The sequence below is a fragment of the Anopheles darlingi genome, chromosome 3 (assembly GCF_943734745.1).
Source record: "Anopheles darlingi chromosome 3, idAnoDarlMG_H_01, whole genome shotgun sequence".
Taxonomy (NCBI): Eukaryota; Metazoa; Arthropoda; class Insecta; order Diptera; family Culicidae; genus Anopheles; species Anopheles darlingi.
Window position 1 is genome coordinate 9,207,817 of NC_064875.1, and position 20,793 is coordinate 9,228,609.

General features: G+C 42.9%; 4 protein-coding genes across 18 annotated transcripts; 3 read left to right on the forward strand and 1 right to left on the reverse strand.

The window, feature by feature from the left end:
- The first annotated feature begins 135 nt into the window (after positions 1–135).
- LOC125955244 (28 kDa heat- and acid-stable phosphoprotein) lies at positions 136–1,305 on the forward strand. Its single transcript, XM_049686271.1, has 3 exons — positions 136–318; positions 400–873; positions 939–1,305. The coding sequence occupies exons 1-3, from the start codon at positions 309–311 to the stop codon at positions 971–973; spliced, it is 519 nt and encodes a 172-aa protein (XP_049542228.1). The 5' UTR covers positions 136–308; the 3' UTR covers positions 974–1,305.
- On the reverse strand, positions 1,279–2,796 carry LOC125955243 (UPF0488 protein CG14286). Its single transcript, XM_049686269.1, has 4 exons — positions 2,715–2,796; positions 2,571–2,602; positions 1,783–2,049; positions 1,279–1,716 (listed from the first exon to the last, which is right to left on the reverse strand). The coding sequence occupies exons 3-4, from the start codon at positions 2,009–2,011 to the stop codon at positions 1,325–1,327; spliced, it is 621 nt and encodes a 206-aa protein (XP_049542226.1). The 5' UTR covers positions 2,012–2,049; positions 2,571–2,602; positions 2,715–2,796; the 3' UTR covers positions 1,279–1,324.
- Positions 2,780–14,186, forward strand: LOC125955242 (zinc finger protein 333-like). Of its 13 annotated transcripts, none has more exons than XM_049686261.1 (4): positions 2,780–2,917; positions 8,786–9,541; positions 9,623–9,774; positions 13,734–14,186. In XM_049686261.1, exons 1-4 carry the CDS (start codon positions 2,780–2,782, stop codon positions 13,960–13,962), a joined length of 1,275 nt encoding a protein of 424 aa, XP_049542218.1. In that variant the 3' UTR covers positions 13,963–14,186. The 13 variants fall into 13 exon arrangements, with proteins under 13 accessions (XP_049542218.1, XP_049542212.1, XP_049542222.1 ...); XM_049686255.1 differs by lacking the exons at positions 8,786–9,541; positions 9,623–9,774; positions 13,734–14,186 and adding exons at positions 2,987–3,748; positions 3,831–3,985; positions 4,061–4,483; XM_049686265.1 differs by lacking the exons at positions 2,780–2,917; positions 8,786–9,541; positions 9,623–9,774 and adding exons at positions 4,578–4,843; positions 4,912–5,658; positions 5,738–5,889.
- A 178-nt stretch (positions 14,187–14,364) lies between these two features.
- On the forward strand, positions 14,365–18,037 carry LOC125955240 (zinc finger protein 37-like). Of its 3 annotated transcripts, XM_049686252.1 has the most exons (5): positions 14,365–14,402; positions 16,336–16,467; positions 16,535–17,299; positions 17,379–17,527; positions 17,603–18,037. In XM_049686252.1, exons 1-5 carry the CDS (start codon positions 14,397–14,399, stop codon positions 17,856–17,858), a joined length of 1,308 nt encoding a protein of 435 aa, XP_049542209.1. In that variant the 5' UTR covers positions 14,365–14,396; the 3' UTR covers positions 17,859–18,037. The 3 variants fall into 3 exon arrangements, with proteins under 3 accessions (XP_049542209.1, XP_049542210.1, XP_049542211.1); XM_049686253.1 differs by lacking the exon at positions 16,336–16,467 and having other exon boundaries at positions 14,367–14,534; XM_049686254.1 differs by lacking the exons at positions 16,336–16,467; positions 16,535–17,299; positions 17,379–17,527; positions 17,603–18,037 and adding exons at positions 14,603–15,358; positions 15,438–15,586; positions 15,670–16,118 and having other exon boundaries at positions 14,367–14,534.
- Positions 18,038–20,793: the final 2,756 nt, after the last annotated feature.

Below are 20,793 nucleotides of genomic sequence, written 5' to 3' on the forward strand. Positions count from 1 at the left end.
TTTATCATAGCTAACGTTAATGACGAAACTTTACCCGCGCTATAAGAATTTCCGAAATCCGATTCGAAATTATCCCGATTTGTCGACAAAACCGGTTCAAGAGTTTGTGGGATTTTGTCAAGTGGGCGATCTGTCAAACGCGGCTCTTTGTGTTTTCGTCGACACGCGAAGTTTTGCGATTTTTCTTAAAAAAAGTTATTTCCGCTGTGATCCTTTGGCTACTTCCGCCCAGATTCTTTGGTCTCCAAGAGCACTTCCTTGCTGTGATATAATTCGCTTATCGGTGAGCGCAGAAAAACGTCAACAAAATGCCGAGAGGTACGGGGCTGGGGTAAGGGCCACAACAACACCACCTAATAATAACCATCGTTCTTGGCGATCCTCTTCGATCGTTGGCAGGAAAGTACGTAAACCACAAGGGCCGCAATCGCAACTTCACGAACCCCGAGGAACTAGAAGCGCAGCGCAAGAAGGACGAGGAGGAGAAAAAGTGGCGCAAAACGCGCGAAGGAGAATCGAGCGATGAGGATGAGGACGAGGAGGATGAAGAGGAAAAAGACAGCGACGAGCAGTCCGATTCCGATGAGTCCAACGATGGAAAGGCCAAGGGCGCTGAAGGGGTGATACCGATCGACAATCCTAACCGTGTGGCCACAAAGACACACAAAAAAGTGACCGAGCTCGTGGAGGACGACAAGCCGCAGCTGACGCGCCGCGAGAAGGAACAAATCGAGAAGCAGCGAGCGCACGCTGCGTATCAGAAACGGCACGCCGAGGGCAAGACGGCCCAGGCCAAGGCTGATTTGGCCCGATTAGCGATCATCAAGCAACACCGCGCAGAAGCGGCTGCCCGCCGTGAAGCTGAAAAGAAAGGTAACGCTCGAATCGTGTTGTACCATGACTATAAATCCGCTAATCCGTGGTCTCTGCAATTACAGAAAAGGAAGCCAAAACGAAAGGTACAAACTCTTAGAGCGGTCCACCGGCTTGTGGGACTATGTAAGGACTTTCGCTATGTTAAGCTCTCGATCCGGTATTCAACTTCTTCAGCGGCACGGTTGTCGATTCGGTTGTTTGATCCGAATATTCTCAATTATAATGCCCTGAGGAAGCTGGAAAGCGGTGCTCCTTCCACTCGAACGGAACGCATTGTAGGGACTGATGGACGTACAAGGACTAAAGACGAGAGTAGCGGCCGAGCTTGAACCGATTTGTAACGATGAATGATGAGTATGGTAAATGATTAAAGTATAAATATATTACTTATTGGCCACAACGTGATCGATTGAAAACAAATGTTTTATTGGAAACATCAAACCCTCGCTCAGGTGCTGCTAACGGAGAAGTTGAATCGAAATGAATTATCTGAAGGTGCAAAAACTACATCATTTGCAGACAGTCTACTACGCTCCGACTTTGCTGTCTGCTCTTTACTAGTGTCTTCTTCTTCAGCATCGGCAACTGATGCCGTCGCAGGGAAATTGAACCGGAAGTTCTTATCGCCGCTAAGGACGGCCGACTTTTTTACAAAGTGGTACTTCACTTTCTCCTTGCGCTCTTCGAAGCGCACGTTATCCTCAACGACGGCCAGCGTTTGCTGTTCTGCGGCCATCTTACTGCGATAGTCGCCGAAAGAGGTACGCATAATTTGACGCTTTCGGATGATCGGTTGGTTGCTGCTCTTTAGCGTGTTGATCATCTTGTTCGTATCGGTCCCTAAAAGAGGCAATGTAACGTTAACTATTGGACACTGAGGAGCCATACCGAGTATCTCTAGCATACATTTTTTAGTGTTTCCTTGCAAATTCGGAAGCTGTGATTCCAACTGCTGGATGCACCAGTAAAGTTCTAGCTCAAACTGTTGATCCGGATCCGGATGTGGTTCAGAATTTTGCGTGGGCGATGGGGTTGTTGGTCCGGAAGCAGGAGTAGGCACATCACTGTCTTTTGGTCTAGGAATCGATTTCAACTTTCCGGTCGTTTTGTGCAATCTCGGTTTCGGCGGTGCCATGGTTTTCTTTTACAGGTTGAATCGGGCGGAAAATGGGACAGGAAACCGGTAAAAAACCAATATATACACCTCAACCGATTCGGTAGGCTAACCGATTCTAATTGCATACATTTAGGGGCCGAACATTTCAAAATTTGGCCGTTAAATAACCAGTGGAATAAACAAGAACCTTAAACATGAGATTAAATCAATTTATGGTGCGAAAAACTACCCAAATATTATCTTTCGACAGTGAAAATGTAATGGCATCTTCCTTCCCTCTTCCGTAGTAGCACTATTTAACGTTTATAATGTATTTTTCAAAGATATTTAACTGAAAAGGTGTGTATGGTTTTGGGACAATTATTATGTCTAAATCATCTTTTATCCATCTGGAAGGGACGGGGGAAGGTACAAGCGATGTACTAGGTATGTACTCGCTCCCTCCCCCACCCCTCCTGCACTTTCCACATGTATTTCTGTGTCCGGCTCATTCTATGGTTATCTAACGGCAAAATTTTGAAATGGATAACCGCTAAAATTATTTGAATCGGTTGAGGTGTATGTTTTGGTTTTTTACCAGGAAACCAAAACAACCTTCTAACCTAAAACCTTTTTTTCCAGGGGCAAACCAACAGCTTATGACATCCCAAATTGTTCCTCTGTTGTTATGTTTTTAGTATGAAAATGTCACACTTTGTGACTTCGTGAGAAATATACGTACCGTGTAGCCCAGGCTTTTAGGTTTGGAACTGTTTGGTAAACTCCAGTTTTGTGTTTGCTCTTACGATGGAGGTTTTAGGGGAAATTAATAATTTTTGTCGCTTTTGCCTGAGCCAGGACTACGAAAATCTTATGCCGCTATCCAACGCCATCGAAGACTTTTCCTTCTCCATCCAAGACATACAGCAAACGACCGGGATTTCGGTGAGGTTTCCAGCCTAATCGTGAGTGCACTCTTCGCGATAACCCCATATTATTCGTCTTTTTTTTTAGATTTTTGAGAACGAAATAGATTGTCTAACCGTCTGTACAAAATGCAGCAATCGCATAAAACTCGCGGTGGATTTTCGCCATTCCTGCATAAATGGAAACGTTATATTTTTGCAGCTTTTCGGTCATATTATCGACAAGCTTCGTTCATCCGACATCGTGGATGAGAATTTGGAGCACGCAGAATACATAACGGACGACCCTTTAAATATGGAAATGATTCAACAAAGCGAACCGAACAATGAAAATACCTTGAAAGCGCACGATGAGACGCCGATGGAAGAGACAGAAGAGCTGTTCGATGAACGAACATCCAATGGACAGGAAGATTGTGGAGATGAAAATAGCAGTTCCGAGGATCTTTCTCCTGTTCCCACAAGTACGTTAAAATCAAAAAGAAAAATAACGAATAAGAGAATGGCCGCGACCGCATCGTCCGCATCGGATCGAAAAAAGGCGAAATCAAAGGAAAAGATTGGGTACAACGAAAACGGCAAAGCAAACAATCCAAACAAAACAAGTAGATCCGACGGACACAGAAAACGATTATGCGGTATTTGTGGTGCACTAGTATACAATCTGGTCGATCACACCCGATCCCATACTAAGGAAAATCTCCTTAAGTGCCCGCACTGTCCCGTACAGATGGCTAATGCTACTAATCTGTTAAGGCATGTGCATACGGTACATGAGAAAGTGGTAATCAAATCTTGTGAACCGTGTGGCAAAGGGTTCATCACATACGATTCCTACAAATCGCATTTGGTACGTGCCGGCCGAACTTAACCAGAAGTTACGCAGGACTACCTTAGTGACAATCTACTATTATTATTTTATTTTCTTGCAGCGAACGTACCACAATATCGGTGCGCAATACCAGTGTGAAATTTGTCTCAAAATGTTCAAACATCCTTCGAGCCGCCGAGGACATATACAGCGAAAACACAGAGCACCAGAATGGAAATATGAATGCCAGATTTGCCAGAAAAAGTTCAAAGACAGGTAAGCGATAGACCTCAAGAAATTCAACTGCTTCTGTGTATTTGCTTGCACGCCATTCCGCTATTCATTTCACAGCACCAGTCTGAAGCACCATGGAAGGGCGCATTCTACCAACGCTCCCTACGCTTGTAGCCACTGTCCAAAAAGATTCAAGTCTCCTTTCGCGAAAAAAACGCATGAAATAACGCATAGTGGCATCGATTTCCCATGTACACTCTGCACTAAGGTATACCGATACAAGAGCCAACTCAGCATGCATTACCGGAAATGCCATCCAGAGGAGTACAAAGGCTTACCAGCATAACAAAAAGTCCCACATGGCAGCCAATAATCATGTAATGACTGATATATTTACCCTAATCACACAAGGTATCGAACGCAACAGCGATCCGAAAAAATCTACTTGTGGTGACCGATTCGACAGCGTTTAACCACAGCTACTAGAACCCAGAGTCTCAAGTTTCACGTTCTACATCAAATAAAATCGGAAGTGTATCAAACGTGTGTAAAACGCTCTTATATGTTGAGAAAGAAAATCTCTTTCGCGGTAGCACTTGGCGGATATCGCCGATTTTGAATTTAGCTTCGAGCAACTATTACTTTGCTGCATAGACCAGAAATCGATGAAATGCAGGATGAATCGATGAAAAATAAAGTTTATCGATTGTTTTGGTTTCGAACTGTTTGGTAAACTCCTATTTCTTACTCCTTTTTCTTACGATGGAGGTTTTAGGAGAAATTAGTAACTTTTGTCGCTTTTGCCTGAGCCAGGATTGCGAATTACTTATTCCACTATCCAGAGCCATCGAAAACCATTCCTTCTCCATCCAAGACATACAGCAAACGACCGGGATTTCGGTGAGGTTTCCAGCCTAATCGTGAGTGCACTCTTCGCGATAACCCCATATTATTCGTCTTTTTTTTAGATTTTTGAGAACGAAATAGATTGTCTAACCGTCTGTACAAAATGCAGCAATCGCATAAAACTCGCGGTGGATTTTCATCGTTCCTGCATAAATGGAAACATTCGGTTTATGCAGCTTTTCGGTCATATTATCGACAAGCTTCGTTCATCCGACATTGCGGAAGAGAATTTGGAGCACGCAGAATACAGGAAGGACGACCCATTAAAGATGGAATTGATTCTACAAAACGAACTGAACAATGAAAATACCTTGAAAGCGCACGATAAGCCGGCAGTTCCGATGGAAGAGTCGCAAAAGTTCGATGAACGATCATCCAACGGACATGAGGATTGTGAAGACGAATACAGCGGGTCCGAAGATCTCCAACCTTTGCCTATGAACACGTTAAGAGCAAAAAGAAAAATCACGAATCCCAGTGCGTTTGAGGCTGCATCGATTCAAAGAAAGGTGAAATCAAAAGAACGGATTCGGAACATTGAAGGAAATAATCCGATAAAACCAAAACCATCCGGAACAAATAGAAAACGATTGTGTGGTATTTGCGGTGCACTAGTGTACAATATAACCGTACATACACGAGCGCATACCAAGGAAAACCTTCTCAAATGCCCGCACTGTCCCGTTCAGATGGCTCATTCAACTAATCTGCGAACTCATGTGCGTGCGTTTCATGAGAAAATAGTCATCAAATCTTGTGAACCTTGTGGCAAAGGATTCACCACAGACAACGCCTTCAAATCGCATATGGTATGGGCTTGAAAAATCGATCCAGGAATTCCAATAGATTACCTGACTTGCGATCTATCAATAATGAATTTTTCTACAGCGAGCTAAACACAATATCGGTGAGCAATACCAGTGTGAAATCTGTCTCAAAATGTTCAAACGTGCTTCAAACCGTCGAGATCATATAAAACGAATACATTTTGTTGAATGGAAGTATGAGTGCCAGATTTGCCAGAGAAAGTTCAAAGACAAGTAAGCAATAGCCCTCAAGAAATCGTGCAGTCCCTCTATATTTGCTTTAACGCCATATGCTTATCATTTCACAGGAACGGACTGCGAAATCATGCAAGAGTTCATTCCACTAACGCTCCCTACGCATGTAGCCTCTGTCCAAAGCGATTTAAATCTTCATACGCGAAAAAAACGCATGAAATAACACACAGTGGCATCCAATTCGCATGTACACTCTGCACTAAGGTGTACCGATACAAGACCCTGCTCAACATACACTATCGAAAATGCCATCCAGAAGGCGAACCAGCTTAACAGTCCCTCATGAAATCCAATAATCATGTAATTACTGATATATTTTCCCTAATCACACAAGGTATCGAACGCAGTCGCGATCCAAAAAATATACTTGTGACGACCGATTCTACAGCGTTCAACCACAGCTACTAGAACCCAGAGTCTCAAGTTTCACGTTCTACATCGAATAAAATCGGAAGTGTATCAAACGTGTATAAACCTATCGTATATAGTAAACTATATAGCTATACGTTCGTATGTTGAGAAAGAAAATCTCTTTCGCGGTAGCACTTGGCGGATAGCGCCGATTTTGAATTTAGCTTCGAGCAACTATTACTTTGCTGTATAGACCAGAAATCGATGAAATGCAGGATGAATCGATGAAAAATAGAGTTTATCGATTGTTTTGGTTTCGAATTGTTTGGTAAACTCCAGTTTCGTGTTTGTTCTTACGATGGAGGTTTTAGGAGAAATTAGTAACTTTTGTCGCTTTTGCCTGAGCCAGGATTGCGAATTACTTATTCCACTATCCAGAGCCATCGAAAACCATTCCATCTCCATCCAAGACATACAGCAAACGACCGGGATTTCGGTGAGGTTTCCAGCCTAATCGTGAGTGCACTCTTCGCGATAACCCCATATTATTCCTTTTTTTTGAAGATTCTTGAGAGCGAAATCTCTTACCTTACCGTCTGTACAAAATGCAGTAAGCGCATTGAACTCGTGGTGGATTTTCGTCGTTGCTGCAAAAATGGAAATATTCTGTTTATGCAGCTCTTCGGTCATATTATCGACATGCTTCGTTCATCCGACATTGCGGAAGAGAATTCGGAGCACGCAGAATACGGAAAGGATGACCCTTTAAAGATGGAATTGATTCTACAAAACGAACTAAACAATGAAAATGCCTTGAAAGCGCACGATGAGCCGGCATTTCCGATGGAAGAGTCGCAAGAGTTCGATGAAAGAACATCCAACGGACAGGAGGATTGTGAAGACAAACACTGCTGTCCCGCAGATCTTCCATCAGTACACACCAACACGTTAAGACTAATAAGAAAAACCTCGAATACGGAAATGTCTGTTGTCGCAACGAATCCAAAACAGGCAAAATCAAAAGAACGGTTTGAGGACAGCGAAGAAGATAAAGCAAACGAACCAATCGAACTAAAAAAACCTGGGAGAGCGAGAAAATTGTGTGGTATTTGTGGTGCACTAGTGACCAAACTGAACGACCACATGCGATCGCATACCAAGGAAAACTTTCTCAAATGTCCGCACTGTCCTGTACAGATGGCAGATAGCGCCAACCTGTTAAGGCATGTAAATACGGTACACGAGAAAATTATCATCAAATCTTGTGAACCTTGTGGCAAAGGATTCACCACAGACAACGCCTACAAATCGCATATGGTATGGGCTCGAAAAATTGATCCAGAAATTCCAATAGACTACCTGACTGGCGATCTATTAAAAATGTATTTTTTCTGCAGCGATCTAAACACAATATCGGTGAGCAACACCAGTGTGAAATCTGTCTCAAAATGTTCAACCATCCTTCGAGTCGTCGAGATCATATAAAACGAATACATTTTGTTGAATGGAAGTATGAGTGCCATATTTGCCAGAGAAAGTTCAAAGACAAGTAAGCAATAGCCCTCAAGAAATCGTGCAGTCCCTCTATATTTGCTTTAACGCCATATGCTTATCATTTCACAGGACCGTTCTGCGAAATCATGCAAAAGTGCACTCCACTAACGCTCCCTACGCATGTAGCCTCTGTCCAAAGCGATTCAAGTCTCTTCACGCGAAAAAAACGCATGAAATAACGCATAGTGGCATCCAATTCGCATGTACACTCTGCACTAAGGTGTACCGATACAAGACCCTGCTCAACATGCATTACCGGAAATGCCATCCAGAGGAGTGTAAAGGCGAACCAGCTTAGCAAAGAGTCACTAATGCCGGCCAATAATAACTAAGTGGCTGACATATTTACCCCAATAACAAAGTATCGAACGCAGTAGCGATCGGAGAAAATAAGCTTGTGCCGACCGTTTCGACAGCGTTAAACCACAGCTCACAAGCTTTGAACTACTTAAACTCCGAGTCTCAAGTTCCGTTTCTCATCCAATAAAATCGATAGTGTATCAAACGTGAATAAACTTGTTGTATATCATAAGCCGAATTAAGGGTGGATCCTTTAAGTTCTTATGTGTTCAGAAAGCAAATTTCTTTCGCGGTAGCACTTGGCGGATATCGCCGATTTTGAATTTAGCTTCGAGTAACTATCGCTTTGCTGCATAGACCAGAAATCGATGAAATGCAGGATGAATCGATGAAAAATAAAGTTTATCGATTGTTTTGGTTTCGAACTGTTTGGTAAACTCCTATTTCTTACTCCTTTTTCTTACGATGGAGGTTTTAGGAGAAATTAGTAACTTTTGTCGCTTTTGCCTGAGCCAGGATTGCGAATTACTTATTCCACTATCCAGAGCCATCGAAAACCATTCCTTCTCCATCCAAGACATACAGCAAACGACCGGGATTTCGGTGAGGTTTCCAGCCTAATCGTGAGTGCACTCTTCGCGATAACCCCATATTATTCGTCTTTTTGCAGATTCTTGAGAACGAAATAGATTGTCTAAGCGTCTGTACAAAATGCAGCAATCGCATAAAACTCGCGGTGGATTTTCGCCATTCCTGCATAAATGGAAACGTTATATTTTTGCAGCTTTTCGGTCATATCATCGACAAGCTTCGTTCATCCGACATCGTGGATGAGAATTTGGAGCACGCAGAAAACATAAAGGACGACCCTTTAAATATGGAAATGATTCTACAAAACGATCCGAACAATGAAAATACCTTGAAAGCGCACGATGAGACGCCGATGGAAGAGACAGAAGAGCTGTTCGATGAACGAACATCCAATGGACAGGAAGATTGTGGAGATGAAAATAGCAGTTCCGAGGATCTTTCTCCTGTTCCCACAAGTACGTTAAAATCAAAAAGAAAAATAACGAATAAGAGAATGGCCGCGACCGCAACATCAAGTCATAGAAAGACGAAATCAAAAGAACGGATTGAGGACATCAACGAAGACAAAGTAAACAAACCATTGAAACGAAAACAATCTGGAAAAAACAGAAAACGATTGTGCGGTATTTGTGGTGCACTAGTGTTCAACCTGGTCGGCCACACACGATCGCATACCAAGGAAAACCTTCTTAAATGCCCGCACTGTCCCGTACAGATGGCTCATGCTACTAACTTGCGATCTCATGTGCGTCTTGTCCACGAAAAAATAGCCGTTAAGTCATGTGAACCGTGTGGCAAAGAGTTTCTCACATACAACTCCTACAAATCGCATTTGGTACGTGTAGGCCGGAGTGATCCTGAAATGCCGCAGGAGAACCCTCATTGACCATCTATTATTGTTTTATTAATTCTACAGCTATCTCACCACAATATCGGTGAGCGGTATCAGTGTGAAATCTGTCTCAGAATGTTCAATTCAACATCGAGTCGCGGAGTGCATATAAGGCGGATGCATTTTGCTGAATGGAAGTATGAATGCCAGATTTGCCAGAAAAAGTTCAAAGACAAGTAAGCAAAAGTCCTGACAATATTCTGGTATCTCGCTGCTTTTACTTTAACATCATATGCGGACCATTTCATAGGAAGATGCTGAAGCGACATGAAAGGGTACACTCTACCAACGCTCCCTTCGCCTGTAGCCACTGTCCAAAGCGATTCAAGTCTCCTTTCGCGAAAAAAACGCATGAAATAACTCACAGTGGTATCGATTTCCCGTGTACACTCTGCACTAAGGTATACCGGTACAAAAGTTTACTCAGCATGCATTACCGGAAATGCCATCCAGAGGAGTGCAAAGGCTTACCAGCATAACAAAAAGTCCCACATGGCAGTCAATAATCATGTAATGACTGATATATTTTCCCTAATCACACAAGGTATCGAACGCAGTCGCGATCCAAAAAATATACTTGTGACGACCGATTCTACAGCGTTCAACCACAGCTACTAGAACCCAGAGTCTCAAGTTTCACGTTCTACATCGAATAAAATCGGAAGTGTATCAAACGTGTATAAACCTATCGTATATAGTAAACTATATAGCTATACGTTCGTATGTTGAGAAAGAAAATCTCTTTCGCGGTAGCACTTGGCGGATAGCGCCGATTTTGAATTTAGCTTCGAGCAACTATTACTTTGCTGTATAGACCAGAAATCGATGAAATGCAGGATGAATCGATGAAAAATAGAGTTTATCGATTGTTTTGGTTTCGAATTGTTTGGTAAACTCCAGTTTCGTGTTTGTTCTTACGATGGAGGTTTTAGGAGAAATTAGTAACTTTTGTCGCTTTTGCCTGAGCCAGGATTGCGAATTACTTATTCCACTATCCAGAGCCATCGAAAACCATTCCATCTCCATCCAAGACATACAGCAAACGACCGGGATTTCGGTGAGGTTTCCAGCCTAATCGTGAGTGCACTCTTCGCGATAACCCCATATTATTCCTTTTTTTTGAAGATTCTTGAGAGCGAAATCTCTTACCTTACCGTCTGTACAAAATGCAGTAAGCGCATTGAACTCGTGGTGGATTTTCGTCGTTGCTGCAAAAATGGAAATATTCTGTTTATGCAGATCTTCGGTCATATCATCGACAAGCTTCGTTCATCCGACATTGCGGAAGAGAATTTGGAGCACGCAGAATACAGGAAGGACGACCCATTAAAGATGGAATTGATTCTACAAAACGAACTGAACAATGAAAATACCTTGAAAGCGCACGATGAGCCGGCATTTCCGATGGAAGAGTCGCAAGAGTTCGATGAACGAACATCCAACGGACAGGAGGATTGTGAAGACAAACACTGTTGTCCCGCAGATCTTCCATCAGTACACACCAACACGTTAAGACTAATAAGAAAAACCTCGAATACGGAAATGTCTGTTGTCGCAACGAATCCAAAACAGGCAAAATCAAAAGAACGGTTTGAGGACAGCGAAGAAGATAAAGCAAACGATCCAAACAAAACAAGTAGATCCGATAGATGCAGAAAACGATTATGCGGTATTTGCGGTGTACTAGTATACAATCTGGTCGATCACACCCGATCCCATACTAAGGAAAATCTCCTTAAGTGCCCGCACTGTCCCGTACAGATGGCTAATGCTACTAATCTGTTAAGGCATGTGAATACGGCACACGTAAAAAAAATTATCAAATCTTGTGAACCGTGTGACAAAGGGTTCACCTCAATCAACGCCTACAATGCGCATATGGTACGTGCATATCAAATTGATCCAGAAATTCCGAAAGACTGACTGATTGACGATTTATTAATAATGTATTTTTCTGCAGCAATTTCATCACAAAGGTAAGCAATACCAGTGTGAAATCTGTCTCAAAATGTTCAACCATGCTTCGAGTCGTCGAGATCATATAAAACGAATACATTTTGTTGAATGGAAGTATGAGTGCCATATTTGCCAGAGAAAGTTCAAAGACAAGTAAGCAATAACACTATAGAAATACTAGCAGACTTTCCAGTATCCAACATTTACGTTACCACCACTCGCTTGTTATTTTGCAGGGGTTCTTTACGAGGACATGCAACAGTGCACTCTACCAACGCTCCCTTCGCATGTAGCCACTGTCCAAAGCGATTCAAGTCTTCTACTGCGAAAAAAACGCATGAAATAACTCACAGTGGTATCGATTTCCCGTGTACACTCTGCACTAAGGTATACCGGTACAAAAGTTTACTCAGCATGCATTACCGGAAATGCCATCCAGAGGAGTGCAAAGGCTTACCAGCATAACAAAAAGTCCCACATGGCAGTCAATAATCATGTAATGACTGATATATTTTCCCTAATCACACAAGGTATCGAACGCAGTCGCGATCCAAAAAATTTACTTGTGGCGACCGATTCAACAGCGTTCAACCACAGCTACTAGAGCCCAGAGACTCAAGTTTCACGTTCTACATCGAATAAAATCGGAAGTGTATCAAACGTGTATAAACCTATCGTATATAGTAAGCTATATGGCTATACGTTCGTATATGTTGAGAAAGAAAATCTCTTTCGCGGTAGCACTTGGCGGATAGCGCCGATTTTGAATTTAGCTTCGAGCAACTATTACTTTGCTGTATAGACCAGAAATCGATGAAATGCAGGATGAATCGATGAAAAATAGAGTTTATCGATTGTTTTGGTTTCGAATTGTTTGGTAAACTCCAGTTTCGTGTTTGTTCTTACGATGGAGGTTTTAGGAGAAATTAGTAACTTTTGTCGCTTTTGCCTGAGCCAGGATTGCGAATTACTTATTCCACTATCCAGAGCCATCGAAAACCATTCCATCTCCATCCAAGACATACAGCAAACGACCGGGATTTCGGTGAGGTTTCCAGCCTAATCGTGAGTGCACTCTTCGCGATAACCCCATATTATTCCTTTTTTTTAAGATTCTTGAGAGCGAAATCTCTTACCTTACCGTCTGTACAAAATGCAGTAAGCGCATTGAACTCGTGGTGGATTTTCGTCGTTGCTGCAAAAATGGAAATATTCTGTTTATGCAGATCTTCGGTCATATCATCGACAAGCTTCGTTCATCCGACATTGCGGAAGAGAATTTGGAGCACGCAGAATACAGGAAGGACGACCCATTAAAGATGGAATTGATTCTACAAAACGAACTGAACAATGAAAATACCTTGAAAGCGCACGATGAGCCGGCATTTCCGATGGAAGAGTCGCAAGAGTTCGATGAACGAACATCCAACGGACAGGAGGATTGTGAAGACAAACACTGTTGTCCCGCAGATCTTCCATCAGTACACACCAACACGTTAAGACTAATAAGAAAAACCTCGAATACGGAAATGTCTGTTGTCGCAACGAATCCAAAACAGGCAAAATCAAAAGAACGGTTTGAGGACAGCGAAGAAGATAAAGCAAACGATCCAAACAAAACAAGTAGATCCGATAGATGCAGAAAACGATTATGCGGTATTTGCGGTGTACTAGTATACAATCTGGTCGATCACACCCGATCCCATACTAAGGAAAATCTCCTTAAGTGCCCGCACTGTCCCGTACAGATGGCTAATGCTACTAATCTGTTAAGGCATGTGAATACGGCACACGTAAAAAAAATTATCAAATCTTGTGAACCGTGTGACAAAGGGTTCACCTCAATCAACGCCTACAATGCGCATATGGTACGTGCATATCAAATTGATCCAGAAATTCCGAAAGACTGACTGATTGACGATTTATTAATAATGTATTTTTCTGCAGCAATTTCATCACAAAGGTAAGCAATACCAGTGTGAAATCTGTCTCAAAATGTTCAACCATGCTTCGAGTCGTCGAGATCATATAAAACGAATACATTTTGTTGAATGGAAGTATGAGTGCCATATTTGCCAGAGAAAGTTCAAAGACAAGTAAGCAATAACACTATAGAAATACTAGCAGACTTTCCAGTATCCAACATTTACGTTACCACCACTCGCTTGTTATTTTGCAGGGGTTCTTTACGAGGACATGCAACAGTGCACTCTACCAACGCTCCCTTCGCATGTAGCCACTGTCCAAAGCGATTCAAGTCTTCTACTGCGAAAAAAACGCATGAAATAACTCACAGTGGTATCGATTTCCCGTGTACACTCTGCACTAAGGTATACCGGTACAAAAGTTTACTCAGCATGCATTACCGGAAATGCCATCCAGAGGAGTGCAAAGGCTTACCAGCATAACAAAAAGTCCCACATGGCAGTCAATAATCATGTAATGACTGATATATTTTCCCTAATCACACAAGGTATCGAACGCAGTCGCGATTAAAAAAATTTACTTGTGGCGACCGATTCAACAGCGTTCAACCACAGCTACTAGAGCCCAGAGACTCAAGTTTCACGTTCTACATCGAATAAAATCGGAAGTGTATCAAACGTGTATAAAACGCTCTTATATGTAAGCTACGCTCTTATATGTTGAGAAAGAAAATCTCTTTCGCGGTAGCACTTGGTGGATATCGCCGATTTTGAATTTAGCTTCGAGTAACTATCGCTTTGCTGCATAGGCTAGAAATCGATGAAATGCAGGGTGAATCGATGAAAAATAGAGTTTATCGATTGTTTTGGTTTCGAATTGTTTGGTAAACTCCTATTTCTTACTCCTTTTTCTTACGATGGAGGTTTTAGGAGAAATTAGTAACTTTTGTCGCTTTTGCCTGAGCCAGGATTGCGAATTACTTATTCCACTATCCAGAGCCATCGAAAACCATTCCATCTCCATCCAAGACATACAGCAAACGACCGGGATTTCGGTGAGGTTTCCAGCCTAATCGTGAGTGCACTCTTCGCGATAACCCCATATTATTCCTTTTTTTTGAAGATTCTTGAGAGCGAAATCTCTTACCTTACCGTCTGTACAAAATGCAGTAAGCGCATTGAACTCGTGGTGGATTTTCGTCGTTGCTGCAAAAATGGAAATATTCTGTTTATGCAGATCTTCGGTCATATCATCGACAAGCTTCGTTCATCCGACATTGCGGAAGAGAATTTGGAGCACGCAGAATACAGGAAGGACGACCCATTAAAGATGGAATTGATTCTACAAAACGAACTGAACAATGAAAATACCTTGAAAGCGCACGATGAGCCGACATTTCCGATGGAAGAGTCGCAAGAGTTCGATGAACGAACATCCAACGGACAGGAGGATTGTGAAGACAAACACTGTTGTCCCGCAGATCTTCCATCAGTACACACCAACACGTTAAGACTAATAAGAAAAACCTCGAATACGGAAATGTCTGTTGTCGCAACGAATCCAAAACAGGCAAAATCAAAAGAACGGTTTGAGGACAGCGAAGAAGATAAAGCAAACGATCCAAACAAAACAAGTAGATCCGATAGATGCAGAAAACGATTATGCGGTATTTGCGGTGTACTAGTATACAATCTGGTCGATCACACCCGATCCCATACTAAGGAAAATCTCCTTAAGTGCCCGCACTGTCCCGTACAGATGGCTAATGCTACTAATCTGTTAAGGCATGTGAATACGGCACACGTAAAAAAAATTATCAAATCTTGTGAACCGTGTGACAAAGGGTTCACCTCAATCAACGCCTACAATGCGCATATGGTACGTGCATATCAAATTGATCCAGAAATTCCGAAAGACTGACTGATTGACGATTTATTAATAATGTATTTTTCTGCAGCAATTTCATCACAAAGGTAAGCAATACCAGTGTGAAATCTGTCTCAAAATGTTCAACCATGCTTCGAGCCGCCGCATTCATATCAAGCGACAACATTTTGTTGAATGGAAGTATGAATGCCAGATTTGCCAGAGAAAGTTCAAAGACAAGTAAGCAATAACACTATAGAAATACTAGCAGACTTTCCAGTATCCAACATTTACGTTACCACCACTCGCTTGTTATTTTGCAGGGGTTCTTTACGAGGACATGCAACAGTGCACTCTACCAACGCTCCCTTCGCATGTAGCCACTGTCCAAAGCGATTCAAGTCTTCTACTGCGAAAAAAACGCATGAAATAACTCACAGTGGTATCGATTTCCCGTGTACACTCTGCACTAAGGTATACCGGTACAAAAGTTTACTCAGCATGCATTACCGGAAATGCCATCCAGAGGAGTGCAAAGGCTTACCAGCATAACAAAAAGTCCCACATGGCAGTCAATAATCATGTAATGACTGATATATTTTCCCTAATCACACAAGGTATCGAACGCAGTCGCGATCCAAAAAATTTACTTGTGGCGACCGATTCAACAGCGTTCAACCACAGCTACTAGAGCCCAGAGACTCAAGTTTCACGTTCTACATCGAATAAAATCGGAAGTGTATCAAACGTGTATAAAACGCTCTTATATGTAAGCTACGCTCTTATATGTTGAGAAAGAAAATCTCTTTCGCGGTAGCACTTGGCGGATATCGCCGATTTTGAATTTAGCTTCGAGCAACTATTACTTTGCTGCATAGGCTAGAAATCGATGAAATGCAGGGTGAATCGATGAAAAATAGAGTTTATCGATTGTTTTGGTTTCGAACTGTTTGGTAAACTCCAGTTTCGTGTTTGTTCTTACGATGGAGGTTTTAGGAGAAATTAATTATTTTTGTCGCTTTTGCCTGAGCCAGGACTACGAAAATCTTATGCCGCTATCCAACGCCATCGAAGACTTTTCCTTCTCTATCCAAGACATACAGCAAACGACCGGGATTTCGGTGAGGTTTCCAGCCTAATCGTGAGTGTACTCATCGCGATAACCCCATATTATTCGTCTTTTTGCAGATTATTGAGAACGAAATAGATTGTCTAAGCGTCTGTACAAAATGCAGCAATCGCATAAAACTCGCGGTGGATTTTCGCCATTCCTGCATAAATGGAAACATTCGGTTTATGCAGCTTTTCGGACATATCATCGACAAGCTTCGTTCATTCGACATCGTGGATGAGAATTTGGAGCACGCAGAAAACATAAAGGACCCTTTAAAGATAGAAATGGTTCTACAAAATGAACCAAACAATGAAAATACCTTGCAAGGGCACGATGAGTCAGCATTGCCGGTGAACGAATCGCAAGAACTGTTCGGTGAGCGAACACCTAACGGTCAGGAAGATTGTGGAGATGAAAGTAGTAGTTCCGAGGATCTTCCCCCTGTACCCACAAGCGCGTTGAAACCAAAACGAAAAATAACGAATAAGAAAGTGGCGGCGACCGCATCGTCTGCATCGGATCGAAAAAAGAAGAAATCAAAGGAAAAGATTGGGTACAACGAAAAAGGTAAAGCAAACGATCCAAACAAAACAAGTAGATCCGACGGACACAGAAAACGATTATGCGGTATTTGCGGTGTACTAGTGACCAACCTGATCAGCCACACACGATCGCATACCAAGGAAAACCTTCTCAAATGTCCGCACTGTCCCGTACAGATGGCTCATTCCACTAACCTGTTAAACCATGTGAATACGGCACACGTAAAAAAAATCATTAAATCTTGTGAACCTTGTGGCAAAGGATTTACCTCAAACAACGCCTACAAATCGCACATGGTACGTTTTGGCCGAATTGATCCAGAAGCTTCACAAGAATACCTGATTGGAGATTTATTAATACTTTATTTTCTTGCAGCGAACGCACGGTATCGGTGCGCAATACCAGTGTGAAATCTGTCTCAAAATGTTCAACCATGCTTCGAGCCGCCGCATTCATATAAAGCGAATACATATTGCTGAACGAAAGTATGAGTGCCAGATTTGCCAGGAAAAGTTCAAAGATCCGTAAGCGCAGAAGCTTGTAAAAAATCCTTCGGTTTTCCTGTATTTGCTTTAATACGATATGCTTTATTTTCGCAGGAGTAGGTTGAGAGGACATGCAAGAGTGCACTCTACCAACGCTCCCTTCGCATGTAGCCACTGTCCAAAGCGATTCAAGTCTCCTACTGCGAAAAAAGCACATGAAATAACGCATAGTGGCATCCAATTCGCATGTACATTCTGCACTAAGGTGTACCGATACAAAACCCTGCTCAACATGCATTACCGGAAATGCCATCCAGAGAAATGTAAGGGCGAACCAGATGAGCAAAGAGTCACAAATGCCGGTCGATAACAATGAAGGGACTGATATATTTACCCCAATAACAAGGTATCGAACGCAGTAGCGATCGGAGAAAATAAGCTTGTGCCGACCGTTTCGACAGCGTTAAACCACAGCTCATAAAGCTTTGAGCTATAGAAACTCCGAGTCTCAAGTTCCGTTCCTCATACAATAAAATCAATAGTGTATCAAACTTGGATAAAACTGTCGTATTTTATAAGTATCCGAAATACCTGTGGATCCTTTAAGTTTAAGTAATTTGATTAATAATTAGTCTAAACCTGGTTCCTCAGGCGATGATGAAATCCAAAATGTACCAAATGAATTATCGCCTAGAGGCGTTAGGAATCGCCTCGTCGGAATAAGCACCTAATTTTTCCGTTTACCCGTCTGGCCCAGATTATACAATTGTTATCATTCTCTCATTGGTTAAAATCTTCTGATAGTTGCTTTCGCGTTGAAGCAATCGCAAACAATTGACACCATAATTTATAAATCAATTTATCACCAACACCATTCATCCTATTCCTGATCTTGATATCATGACCGATCGAGTAGGACATACCAAACCCCGCAGAAAAGTGCAACAATCCAAACACATCATTAAGCATTCTTTCTTTCAATAGTCCGTAAGGAATCATTCATCAGCTCACAATCCATCCTTCCACCCGGAAGCATAAGCTGTACAGACACGATCTACCACCAACCATGGTCACCATGATCAATTGTTGTGGCACACGTATGTCCGTGAAAATAAGGTCCACAGACCCACAATTCGGAACAAGCACCACCGAAAAAGGGCCATCGAAACCCTGCTGACCAAACGCACGCACCGTGTCCCGCTTCATCCGCTTTGTTCCCTTTAAGGTACAGAAGGAACCGCATGGCTTTAACCGAGCCTTCTCTACGCCCGGGGTCGACGAAGGGTCTAGACATATGCGGTGTGCCACCCCGGTGCGTTTCCCAAAACATTCCTAACGATTTCCGCACGAGAATACAAATTACATGCGCCATTAATCAAGCCATTCCTCGTCGTACGAAAACAAGGAAAAGTTTGAAAAATGTGCCACCCTACGTCACGAACTTCACGCCGAGGGCCATTTATCGATGACGCACTGGGTGGGATGACGATTCCTTCCCGCCATTAGATTATTTTGGCTCGTGATTGACTACCCTGTTTGAATGCAACCGACAAGCGGGGTGGGGTTTGATTAACACGTCCGAAAATCCGCTGGCTTATCCAGTGCGTAGCCGAGCAAATCGGAATCAATAAGCAAGGATGATAAATGATAAACGGCCAGTATGTTGCATGCAAAACAGGTGTACCGGATTTGTCCAAATTGATATCTACAGTTTAGTCTGTTTTCATTAAGTCTCGGCACTACCTCATCACCTATCATGGTACCTTGCGAGTTACTGTTTGTCCACCATTTAGCCTTTGACGTCATATGCCTTCAGTGGAAGTAACCGCGATCATCCTTTTTCCCCGAATGCAGTGTACCCGAGTGTACGGTTACACGTAGGTCTCCCACTCCTTCAACCATCACCATTTAATCCCTCCAGCCATCGCATCCGTTGCAGCTCGGCAAACAGCATCGCCGGAACGTGTAGCATTTAATTGAAGAGGCGCTGGTTTTTATTTCCGTACGTTTTGGATGCCGGAATCCGTGCGTACGAAATGTAGGTCAGTAGGGAATCATCATCAGGTGTACGTCGCGTGCTCCGGACACAATCGGGTGCTGGACACGGGGAGTGTGTTCCACCCATCTCCATCGCATTGTCAGAGATAAAAAAATATTAAAAATGTAGAAAAAAGTCCAACATTTTTCATGCCTCTTCCGTCACCGGCTCACACGTGGTTCCATGCGTTACGTGCACCTTTCCCCCGTGATTTCTGCTCCCATCATCATCATCATCATCATCGCCCATCGCCGTGATGGTGGCGCTTATCAGTGACCCAAACCTCTAAAGGGAAAGAGTGCACTCTGTTGCTGCTGCTGCTGCTGCTGCTGTTGCTGCTGTTATTGCCGGTAACTCTTAAGCCCAGCTGTCCCCCTCCTATGGGGTGTTTTGAGAACGCCGAGACAAACTTTAAAGAACTTCAGTTCAGTTCCTGCTCCCTTCCAGCCCCACGGGGATGCCCTTAAACCACGCACACGCACTGCTCGTTGATGAAGGGTGTGTGTGTGCGCCGGTTCACCTGCCCGGTTTTATGCTTAGTCTGGCACGTTTGGGACTCTCACCCGGGACGGTACCCAAAACGTTGCTTTTGGGGTCATCATAGGATCAACGGAGAAGCGTAAAGTGGGGCACGATGCAGTCGACCAACCAACCGACCGACTGACCGACCGTTCGGCTATTCAACATGCACGATACAGATCTGTGATTTATGGATGGCACGATGTATGCTGCTCCCTTTCGGAAGGGACAAACCGTTTTTTTTCTGCTACGGAATTTTGTTGCCACGAATCGGATCCGATGGATGGTGCTTCATTTAGCCATCGGTACCGTTCCGCTCGATGCTGTTGCTGTAGGGCTTTTAAACCTTTTTGGCAATGTTCGGTGATATGCAGGACATCATTTCATTTGTGCCACTCATCCGTATCTCAAACTCAATGAAACCTCTTTCTACGAATTGAATGGAACGAAGGGATTAGGTTAAGGTTAGTCGTCATCTGAATCGTCTCATATTGCACTCCGCATGATGTTTGTTGCAGCATCCTATGCGCGGACGAACCTGCCACAATAGTGCCGTTCTGCAAAATCCAGAAAAAAGAGAAAATGATAATTGCCACAAGCAGGAAACATACGATCGTTGCAATGGTTTTGGAAAGTTTCTCGTTTCAATTATCCCTCAGCCGAAAACGTCTCCTTTTCTTCTTCCCACAAGTTGAGATAGCTTATAAGTAGTTTCAGCAATCATTCGTTCACACAATGCGTAAAGGGA

Excerpts from the sequence above, each read along its gene's own strand:
- LOC125955244 (XM_049686271.1), top strand. Across the intron at positions 874-938 it reads CCGTGAAGCTGAAAAGAAAG|AAAAGGAAGCCAAAACGAAA; the intron begins GTAACGCTCGAA and ends CTGCAATTACAG.
- LOC125955243 (XM_049686269.1), bottom strand. The coding sequence starts at position 2,011 with ATGGCACCGCCGAAACCGAGATTGCACAAAACGACCGGAAAGTTGAAA. Across the intron at positions 1,717-1,782 it reads GCAAGGAAACACTAAAAAAT|GGACCGATACGAACAAGATG; the intron begins GTATGCTAGAGA and ends TGCCTCTTTTAG.
- LOC125955242 (XM_049686255.1), top strand. The coding sequence starts at position 2,780 with ATGGAGGTTTTAGGGGAAATTAATAATTTTTGTCGCTTTTGCCTGAGC. Across the intron at positions 3,749-3,830 it reads ATTCCTACAAATCGCATTTG|CGAACGTACCACAATATCGG; the intron begins GTACGTGCCGGC and ends ATTTTCTTGCAG. Across the intron at positions 3,986-4,060 it reads CAGAAAAAGTTCAAAGACAG|CACCAGTCTGAAGCACCATG; the intron begins GTAAGCGATAGA and ends TTCATTTCACAG.
- LOC125955240 (XM_049686252.1), top strand. Across the intron at positions 16,468-16,534 it reads AGCAAACGACCGGGATTTCG|ATTATTGAGAACGAAATAGA; the intron begins GTGAGGTTTCCA and ends GTCTTTTTGCAG. Across the intron at positions 17,528-17,602 it reads CAGGAAAAGTTCAAAGATCC|GAGTAGGTTGAGAGGACATG; the intron begins GTAAGCGCAGAA and ends TTATTTTCGCAG.